Source organism: Falco punctatus (assembly GCF_963210335.1).
Source record: "Falco punctatus genome assembly, chromosome: Z".
Classification (NCBI taxonomy): Eukaryota; Metazoa; Chordata; class Aves; order Falconiformes; family Falconidae; genus Falco; species Falco punctatus.
This window is the reverse complement of record NC_137586.1, coordinates 926,188-937,200: the sequence shown is the minus strand read 5'-3', so window position 1 is coordinate 937,200 and position 11,013 is coordinate 926,188. Positions and strand designations below refer to the sequence as shown.

At 42.9% G+C, this 11,013-nt stretch overlaps 1 protein-coding gene across 3 annotated transcripts in view; it reads left to right on the top strand.

Annotated features, from left to right (window-relative positions):
- The first annotated feature begins 186 nt into the window (after positions 1–186).
- Positions 187–11,013, top strand: part of WDR7 (WD repeat domain 7) — a 143,816-nt gene continuing 132,989 nt past the window's right edge. Inside the window, exon 1 of one of the 3 annotated variants that reach the window (XM_080371915.1) lies at positions 187–565. Coding sequence is in view for 1 of the 3 variants with exons in the window: in XM_080371913.1 (XP_080228039.1) it covers positions 6,520–6,614 (95 nt within the window). In the remaining 2 variants the exon portion in view is untranslated. The other 2 variants (XM_080371914.1, XM_080371913.1) reach the window with 2 other exon arrangements.

The window sequence follows — 11,013 nt, the reverse complement described above, 5'->3', positions numbered from 1 at the left end:
ATTATGGGCAGGTGCGGCGCACCATCTTGATCGAGGGCAGAGGCGGCTCAGGGGCCGCAAGGGGCGGGCGCCATACCCGTCTCAGAAGCGGGGAGGAGAGCCTTCGCGCAGCCTTCCGGGTTTGGCCAGGACTGGTTCTAGAAACGTGGAATTGAAAATATGCAGTGTTTTATCCTGTAAGTCTTCCGTTAACAAGAGTTGAAAGAGAGGGAAGTGGGTATTCCTGTGTTTTTTGAGGGTGGGTAGAGCAGTGCTCTGACCAATACCAGCTGTGGAAGCTGCTGCAGACTGCTAGTGCCAGGTGCACAAAATCTGCAAGGAAACCCTCTTCGTTGTCAAAACACTCCATCCCACCTCCCCAACAGGCATCGTCTGCCACTCCTGGAGCTTGCTAATATGTGTTGGGTACTACAAAAAACTCAGAGGGAACTGCTGTAGCTAGAAGGCACCCTGGCAAGCAGGCTCCTGCCCTGACAGCTACAGGCCTGCTCAGCTGGTTCCAAGCACCTCCAGGGATGGAGGCCTCTCTCTGGAAAACCTGTCCCAATCTTTGACCACCCTCCAGGTAAACAGGTTCCCCGTCAGTAAAGGTCTCCCTGAGCCTTTTCATTAACATGCACATTGGTGACAGATGAAGTGGTACAACTAATGTTTAAAGTAACAAAATGTTTAACACTTTTATTAGCACCTTATTTTAAGAAAACTTAATACTTGTGTAACTCAGAAAACATCCTTGAGCCTTTTATAGCAGCTAGCTTAAAACTTTTAAAAAACCCTCAACTCTCTAACCATGAGAACAAGATACCTACTCCTGTTGTGATATAATGCTGCATGACTGACCAACATTGGCTTCAGGAATTCATTATTATAGGACAACTAGAGCATCTCTACTCTCCCAGCTGAAAGTAATTCACATGCTAAATAGGCTGCTGTTACAGGCAGGCATCTGCTCTTCTTGGATGACAGGGTATGCATACTCACTTGCCAGGAGTCACGTGGCTGTATGTAATTTGCACATCTCTTTACAGATACATTGATGTATCTCAGCATTACTTTTATAATCAAAAATATACCAACATAGTAACAATGTTTATCCATACTTTTATATTCAGCAGTTGAACTGTAATTGCTTACTAATTCAACAGCAATAAAAATTCAGAGTTGCTTGGTCTTTAGGGAACTGGTGGAATGGAATGTATCTGATACCAAGTCCCCATATAGGTAATGTTTTATGTGCCAAGATACAGTAATGCAAGTTGTGTGCTGTTTTCACTACTTTAATTACTTCTGGCCAAGATAAAATGGTCTCTCTAGTTTCAACTGCAGAAATAATTTTCCCTCTCTGTCCTTAACAGTTGTGATGTATTGATGTAAACTGTTAAACAGCTGATAAGAAAAAGAAAACCACCACTGAACTGCCTTTAGTATCAGCATCTTTGATGATCTGTACATAACTAAACCCAGTTATTCACATGTACAGAAAGCTAACAGTAAAAACATTGTTTTGGTTGCAAAGGAAATAGAATAAATTCAATAACCTACCCCACCTTCTTAACATAGTCCGTTGACAAGGCCCAGCGCACAAATCCAGCTTATGTAGGTTGCTATTTGCCAGACCTCTGCTTTATTTCCCGTAGAAGCTGGAAAACATGTAAGGTAGGAATTCCCACAAAACATCCTAACTTAAAAATTATCCTAGTTCTGTTATTGGCTAGTTTTTGTGACATTATGGGAGTGATGCTTCTTTTCTGCAGGCAGAAATCATGTAGGTTTTTTTCAGTTTCCTGATACTATGTTTTTTTATAAAGCAAAGTGAATGTGGTAACAAAAAAATAGGAGGCATAAACAGTCAGAAGCAGTAAGGGGGAAAAATAAAGAGGGATTAGTGAAATGTTTGTATTAACCATGTTCCAGGATAAACTAAGTAAAAGTAGAAATTAACCCAGAACTTTGTCCACCCTGTTTTGCAATGTCATTGCTGACAACTTCTCCACACGCTTTATATTCCCTGCATATTAAGTTTAATCTTGAGCAGGTGCCAGAAACAGCCTTTTTCACGCTCTGTACTAGAAGTATTTCCACCGTGGTGCCTTACAGCTTCCGTTATTTATGAAGCCCTTCAATAATTGCTAAATGTAAGTCGTTCCTCACAGCTGTTCCCTTAAGTGGAATTAAGACAGACCTCCAGGAACGTGTCTCATCAGCTGCCCCCTGCCAGCCCTCCACGGGCCTGGGGAAGCGGCGGCCCCGGTTTTCCCCTCAGCGGGGCGGGAAGCTGGCCCACACCCTCGCGGGCTGGCGCTGGGGCAGGGGCGAGCCCACCGGCACCTGGCCCGGGCTCTCCCTGCCTGCCGCCGCCACGCTCCCCTCACGCAGCGGTCGCTACACAACCCGGCCGCTCCGCCGCTCGGTTTCCATGGCGACGCCGGCTGCCTCTGCCTGCCGTCAGTGACGACGGCAGGGGGCTTTGCGACAGTGGTGGTAGGAGTCACGGCAGCCGGCGGTGTCAGCTGGTTGCCGCACCGGGCGAGTGTGGGGGAGCGCGGCGGGGGCGCGGCGCCCGGGGACACCTCTCCACCATCCCGGCGGGGACAGGTGAGTGCCCGCCGGCTGCCGGCAGCCTCCGGGCAGAGGGCATCCCGTCCCGCCAGCGGGCGGTGGCGGCGCCCCGCAGGGCTCGCCGCCGGCCCCCGCGCCGCCCCGGCCCCCGGCGAGCTGGCGGTGGCCCTTCGGTCCCCCCGTGCGGCGGGGCGGTGGCGCGGGCCGCCATGTTGTGCGGGAGGGGGCGGCCGCACCTGCCTGCGGGCGGCGCCGGCCGGCGTCCCGGGGGGCGGCAGCAGGTGGCGGCCCCGCGGCGGCCTGCGGGCTCCCGGTGAGCGGCGGCGGGCCCGGCCGCAGGGCTCGGCCTGCTGTGCCCAGCCCGGGGCGGGCAGCGGGGAAAAGGGGGTTTGTGCGTGGGGGGACGGCGGTCAGTCGCGCCGTGGAAGGGACGCCCTTGCTCCGCGAGGAGCGGCGGGGGGCTCCGCGGAGCGGCCCCGGCCTCCCGCAGCCCCGGCAGGCTGCGGCAGAGGCTCGGGTGGCTCCACCGGCGTGGGCCGCGGCGGCACCGGCCCTCTGCGGGCTTGTGCTTTCAGGAAGCCCGAGCCTGGCGCTGGGCTGAGCCGGCTCTGCCAGGACGGCCGGCAGGCGCGGCCGGGTGGTACTGGGCTGGGGAGCCCGCTCCCTCCGAACGGAAAGTTGTCTGAGGGGTGGCTCATACAGAAACAGGCCTTTGCTGGGGCTTGACATACTTTTAATGCCAAATTTCTGTTATATCGTGGCCTCTCTAACCTGTTCCCACTTTCTGGGGAGATGTGGTGTTACGGGGAAGTAGGGAGATGATAGAGAGTTTTTGCAGCTGCTTTGGGTAACTGTCCTTCATGTGATTACAATTTTAAACAGGAAAAAAATATGTGGGTTTAGTGTGTAATCGAATTAAGTGCTAGAAAAACCTAAAAATGGCTTGCAAAAGCATCTAGTAATGATAATGAAAAATGTAGAGCTCCAAATTATTATTTCCCCTTCTCTCTTATTTTGTAACCTTGAACATGTACAGGGAGTGGAGATTTTTTTGGGAGGGATAACAGATCTTCGTATTGTTACATAGTTATAAATCAGACTTTTGTACTCATTCGCAAGGGGCCAGCAATAGCCTTTCACTGGATTGTCACTGTTGTTATTGCCACCTGAAGATCAAGGAAGGGCTTGTGTCTGAACTAGTTCATCAGTCAAGTTCTGTTTTGGAACACAAGTTATTGAATTTAATTTTGATCTTGGGTGTATTGGGAAGGTTTGACGGTAACACAGTCTTTTTGTTTACTGTAATACATAATGGCCAAGACATAGAGCCCGGTGACAAGTATTGTCTCGCAGTGCTCGAAATACAGGTGTGTTACAGGATGTGGCATGGTGGTTTGGAGACAGTTGTTACAGATAAATAGACATGGAGGTGCTGGCTGCACGGTGTTACGGAGAAGCTTCCCACAGGGAAAAAGCAAAGACTTGAGGTGATGAATTTTGAACAAAGTACAAGGGGATAAAAGAGGGCCAGGTGCTGTTAATTTTTTAATCCTTGATCAGTGTAACGAGAATGATGGTCTGGTTTGTTAGTTGTTATTACCTGGATTGAAATCACCTTTTCACTTCACATAAATTTCAGCGTAGCCTAACAGTTTTGTCCATATTCAGAATAGTAGGTTAGTTCACTCCTGCAGATATGCTTAGTTCTGTTGTAACAGGTAGGGTTAGTGAGGTCTGTGTGAATATTCATAGTTGTACAATTCTGTGCATTGTGTTTACAAAATAGGGGCCTTTGAAAAGTCCTCAAGGCTCTTGGTTATGTAGGATTGCATCAGTTCTCCCTGATAGCTGTTGGGGGGCTCTTTTGTGTATATTGAAGCAGGCAAAGTTGAATATCAAAATGAATGTAGTTGCCAGTTGAACTCCTAGCTGCTATCCCATTCTGTGTTTGTATTTGTGTGTGCACGGGGGTGGCATTAAAACTACTGGTTTGCAAAACTGTCCTTTTGGTAAGCCAGCTTCCTGACTTTGGTGCCATCAAGAACAAATTGTTTCTCAGTTGTACAGCGAATAAAAATTGTTTGCATTCTTCACCTGTTTTCACTCATAATACTCTCTTAGTGAAAAATTACATTTTTAAAAGTACTTTGTTTTACAAGAAGTCTTCAGCATAGTGTTGCAGTAATCTTTTTGTAGTTGCAGATCAGAAAGGTGTGCTGTTGGTTGGATAAAGGTACAGTTATTGTTCTCTTTCATTTTGTATTCAGTGCTTATCAGATGCAAGCTGAAATGATAATGATTTGCTATGTGTGTCAAAGTGTAAGACCTGACAGATAGCTTTATAGTATTTAGTATTCTGCAGGAATGGTCCAGAATTTCTTTTAGCTTAAAAAAAAATAAATCAGGGATTTATTTGCTGAAAAAATACTACCTTTTTAAAAGGTTTCTCAGACTTCTCAGGTGGCATGAATTTACAAAGGGCAAGTTGTGCATAACCAACCTGATAGCCTCCCATGATGAGACGACTGGCTTGGTGGATGAGGGAGATTGACAGAATGAAGTCCAGCTGGAGGGTAGCTGAGCACTGGAACAGGTTGCACAGGGCAAGATTGTGGAGTCTCCATCCTTGGAGATACTCACAGCTCAGCTGGACATGGTTTGGGGCAACCTGCTGTAAGTGACCTAGCTTTTGCAAGGGGTAGGAGGGAGGGTATGGTCTCCTGAGGTGCCTGCCATCTCAGCCATTCTGTGATTCAAACTAATCTTGTTGGATTAATAGTCTCTTAGGAAAGCAAAAATATTTTATATTTGATCCCTTTGTAGTGACTTAGAACTAATTCCCAAAGACTGAAAATTACTGACAGAGCTTCAGAAACATGCGGGATTTAATTGACCTAGCAAACTTTACTGACCATTTGTATTTAATAATATAATTCTTTATTTATTGACCATATATTTAAAGAAAGGTGTTATTGTTTAAATACGTGGGTTCTGATAGTGAAGATTTCTGCAAGTCTGGGTGAAGTACTTAATTTTCTTCACCCTGCCTCATTAATCCTTCTCCATCCTCAAGCATTAAATGGAAAAGGTAATTTGTAATTACATTTAAAATAATCAGATTTTTATAAAATGCTTTGGGTTATCCAAATGGAAGCCATAATGTAACAGAAAAGAGCCTTTACCATGAGTGTATGATTGGCTTTATGTAAATGATTTTTAGGAGGGGTGTTACAATGCTTAACTAATGTCTTTTTGAATGAAAGGTTCTGTATGCGTGAGAAATATTAGGCATAAAAATTACTGTTCACTTGAAAATATGCAATCCACTTAGAGGGTTTGTCCTGATGTCATGGATGGCAGCCATCTCTGTACTTATTGAGGGCAAATCTGAATAATAACATAATTTAAATTCTGCTGAAAATACAGAAAAAATGTATTAACGTGTGGTAAACATTGATAGGGAAAGAAATTATTTATTCTTAACCTTTTTGAGTCGCTTTGTTTGAACATCAGCAGTTACATTTACTTAAAAACAGATGTTCAATTGGCAGCCTTTAATGGTTAATTTTGGAGCTGTTACATGCTGAGATCATAAATGATAAAGAAACAGTCAGTTTGTAGATATATGTTTTTTGGCAGATTCTTTTATTGTCCACACATATCCCAAGATTAATGCTTTATATGCCTGTGCTTTAATTGAAATAAGTGTGTTTGGAAAGAGCTCTTCTTGGCTTTTGCTGTGCTCTGTCACAACAAAGGTAGATTTACTAATCTTTTTACTTCTTTCCCAAAAGAAGTGTTCCTTTCTCCTGGCCTCACATCTTTCCCAGGTGCCCCCAGGAAACAGCTCGAGCACAGCACAGGGCTTACTGGGTGGGCTCAGTCTAGGAGTATCATACTGTAGTGGGACATGAAAGTACTGAAGTATTCCATGGATCTGGCTGGGTTTGTGTACAGCTGATGCTCTCTGTCTGTTTGGGAGATACCACTGTGACTTGCTGCAGACCAGAGCAATCTACAGCGCTCAGATGTGCTATGCTTCCAGAAGTGCCCAGGTAACTGAATTCCAGTGGGGTCACACATGGCAGATCAACAACACTGTGGTTGTTTAGTGTTTGTGAACATAGGCTAAACCTGAAACAGGTTTCTTTTTTGGTGACAGAACTGAAGTTGCTCTCCTGGTTTTGTAATTCTAGCAATATTCCCAATGTTTTAAAGTTGTGTGTGCAAACTGTAAGGGCTTAATGCCATAAGAGGTGAAAATCTGTGCTTCTGTCTGCCTCATCTGTGCTGTCAAAGTCATCAGGAGATCAAATGAATTGGGTAGTGTGTTTGGTCAAAAGACATATTCTGAAGGATGACATTAGTTGTATCTTCTGGTTCTCTCTCCTGGAGACACCTCCAATCCTGTGTTCTGTTCTTCCTTCTTCTCTTTTAACTTTGTTTTCTACTTGTGTGGTCTGCAACATCATTATTCCTGCTTCTTCTTAAACCTTTCCTCATATATTTACCCACTGAAATATACGAGGACAAGGAAATCTACAGGTGCATCAGATGCTATACGGGCAACAACTGTTTCCCTGCACACAGGGCATGGAAATACTACCAGCTAGAGGATTACATCCACTTGCTAGTGACAGGCATGAAAGGAATCTGGTTTTATTGTCCCCGGGCAATGGAGAGGGGAGGAGTTGCTCTCCCTAGCTGCTGGGCTTCCTACCGTAAATACATTTTGTTCGGGTGCTTTTTCTCGCTGTGAAAATCCTTACTATGGATGCTCTTTCAGGGTAAATAACTTGAGGCTTACAAGGTTTAATGAGGTCTTGAGGCTTCCCATCGTGACTGAAAGTTGTGGGAAAACTTGAGGAGACTGCCAATGTTCCTGTTTCAGGAACAGTTTGTATACAGGCCGAGGAAGGCTGCTATAGAACACTTTATAATCTGTTACAGAAACAGTTGTTACAAAGCTCTGACCGTGTGCCTGACCTTTGTCTTTATACCTGTGGCTGTGCTACCCTGATTACACTGAACAATGACCTACTGTTTACAATTTTCTATGCATCTGCTTTGCAACTTCATCATCATACTTTGATTTGAAATTACTGTTATGATTTGTGATTGTAATTTGGTTCAGCAAGTTAGCTGTGAGTAGTTTACCATAGCTTACTAGTCCTGAAAGTGCTGGTTAGTGTTTAGGGGACTATGGCTTGATAAAGATGTTTATGTGAGTCTTTATTCAGTTTTTATTACATTGTACTTAATAAATCAGTTTAATAGCTTTACTCAAATAGGAATTTATCCCAGTTTATGAAATTTGCCTAAATGCCAGCTTTAAGCAGGGCACTTGAAAGAGTCACTACCAGATTAGCATATTATTTTTAACTATTTTTTTATCATCTGCTAATCTAAAGAATCACGGTCTCTTTAAATACAAAGGACATAACTGAGATGTACGCGTCTATAACTCTAACTGGTTTATATTTTGGCGATACAGTGGACCTAGTAATAAAAGTGTGAAGAAGGCTGAAGTACTCTGTGCCATTTTTACCTTGTTTTTCATGGGGAAGATAAAAATCCATAGGACCAGACAGTGGCTGATGTGGTGTGTTCGGAACATTGTGGTGATGGGGGGGAAGCTCTGTGGAAAGTCCAGCATCTGAAACAGCACATAGGCTGGGGGACAGTGGGCTTGACAGCAGCTTTGCAGGAAAGCAGCTGGGCATCCTGGTCAATCAGAAGCTGTGTCCTGTGGCCAAGCATCACGTGCTGGGCTCTATCAGCAAGGCTGTAGCCCGCAAGTCAAGGAGAGGAAGGATTACGAGGCTGTACTGGAGATCTAAGATACTTTATTTTGAATAAAAAAAATGAACACTTCTATTTTATGTTTTACTGGTCATTGTGTCTGGTGAAGCATGCCTTGCTGCTCTGGATGTTTGGGTACATCTTCAAAGAGATGGCAGCTTAGGGGCGTGTGTAGTGGTTTATCTGCCATAGGTGGTGAACAGAACAGCCAGCATTATTTAGAGGGAATACAAGAGACTCTATAGCTTGGGATACTAAGTGGCACCTATCCGGGTTATGGAAAGCAACTGAAGAAGAGGGGCTTTGTGACTCCAAAGATGTGAGTGGAAATAACTTCCTAACGCACTGCAAATGACAGTGGTGCTGTGTTTTGCGCTGCAACTCTTACCTTATGAAAAAGCAGGAGGGAGGGGAAAGATTCTTTCTTGCGTGGCAGAGAATGTGTCTCAGGTCTTTTCAGGAAGGTATTTTGCCGTATACCTCCAGCTGTGTATTTGTCTCTGATGGGTAATTTGAAATAAAGCAAAATAAATGCAAGTATGCTCTTTTATATATATGTATGTATGTGTACATACACACACGCCCCTACATATGTGCAATAACACAAACCCATTCTTTTATTGTATGTTAGTGGGAAGGAAACTGGGGTTCTGGCACTTGTGGAAGTGATAGACAAAAACTTAATACCCCTGGGATTAAGCAGGAAGAGCTCTACTCAGTTTGATGTTTCCATTTTCCAGTTCCCTTTTCTGCAAAAACAGTTCATTCTGGAGAGTTATAAATAACTAGAATGTGGGAATTCTTTTGTAATGATTCACTGCGTGCTTTTGGACCATTTGTCAATGGTACAGTGTTTATTTGCTACTGTAGTTTGTCATCATTGATGCAAAAAAAAATATTATTGATTGTTTACAGACAGTAAGTGAGTTTTGGGTTTTGCAGGGGATGTATTCAGTGTCCACCAATGATAGAGAAGGGTTGTTCTTTGTAGATTGAATTCTTCAGCTGTTAAAATGAGCTTGTGGTATTTTCTGAAAATGAAGTTTTTAATGAAGGCGTTGCGGTACCATAATAAAAAACTAGAAGGAAAGAGGTAGTTTTTCTTTTTGCTCTCTCTTCCAAGGCTTAATACTAGATCTTACTAGTACTGATATTCTACTAGATAGAAAATAAGAATTCTCTTTCTCTTAGATAAAAGTTTGGAAATGTGAATATCTGTATGCTTCTAGAAAGTATTTTGCTGTTAATGTTTTCAATGCTTTCATGTTTTTCTGCATGGAAAATGTAAAATACCTTAGGTTACTTATATGTGCTAATACTTTTGTATGTTGTTATGTCCTATGCATTCCACTTGAAAATTTAGCTTAAGTATGTATTTATAGTCTTGTTGATTTTTACCGTTTTTATAAGTAGTTTGGTAGAGCATTAAACTGACTGCAAAGTTTCAAGGAACAATTTTGTGCCGTGGTAGGGGAGCTTCTATATTTATTCAAAAGTGTAGCTGTTTGCATCATTGACACAATGAAGTGACATGTAAATACTGTGATTTTGTCCCTCAACTGGGAGCAATAGGAAATGAAAGAAATGAGATTTTTATGTTGCTTGTCGGCATTTTTACTCCTAGATTTTTCAGCTCTGAAACTATTGGTGGATTGCTTTATTAACCATCAAAATTTAGTTCATAGATTACACTGATGATCAAATATGATTTACAGCCATAGAAAAAAAAAAACAACAACTTGGAGGAACTCTGATCAAACTAGTGTTTTTGAGATCGCTCCTAAATCTGTGTGCCTTCTAGCCAGAGGGGTGAGAGGAATGCACTGTGTGTGGTACCTGCAGGGCTGTGGCTGTAGCATCTTTCAGGACTAGTTTGGGCATAGTTTTGCATTTCTAGTCCACTGTGGTGGAGCTGCCGAAGGGAGCTTTTTGTAGGTAGTGAGGGAAGAACACTTTGTAAAGCATGCTTTACCTTGATTGGTGTTCAAGTTCTTTAATATATATAAAGCAAAGAACTTCCCATCTCTCCCCACCTTTCCCAGTGTGTCTTTTGTTTTATTTAATTATAAAAATAGGGTGGTAAAATAATTAAATAGGTATTTTTCTTTGGTTTTGGAGATTATTTTTTGTTGTTGTTTGCATTTTTTTGTATTGCATCTGAAGACTTCACGTTTGTTTTTCAGTATATAGTTCTGATTATTTCACTGTAAATTAAGTGATTTTTGGAATCATAGCTCTTTAGTAGGGTCACTGTATTCTTTAACTTTTTTCAACTATTTTATGGCTCTGTATCGTGATCAGCCAGACAGAACAATTGATCCAGCATTACATAACAATTAACACTACATTTACAGGTGTGTTTTGCAACTGCTAGTTTCAGTGTAGCTTGTAGTGTATTGCAATAGTTTAAATGCTTAATTGTTGCTCTTTATTTATTCTTGCTCAGTAAATAACAGCTCTTAATAAAATAGTTCTGAATGAAGATAGTGGAATGGGATGCAAGAAATGAGTTGGCATAAAATGGCATGTCATAGTAAGTGATATTACTGTTTTTATGATACGGATTTTGTGAAAAAGCACAATGCATCTCTCACTTTTCCAAAGTCTGAGGCTTGGTGTGCCCAGCTAGCCCTGTAAGCTGTTTTACAGTTT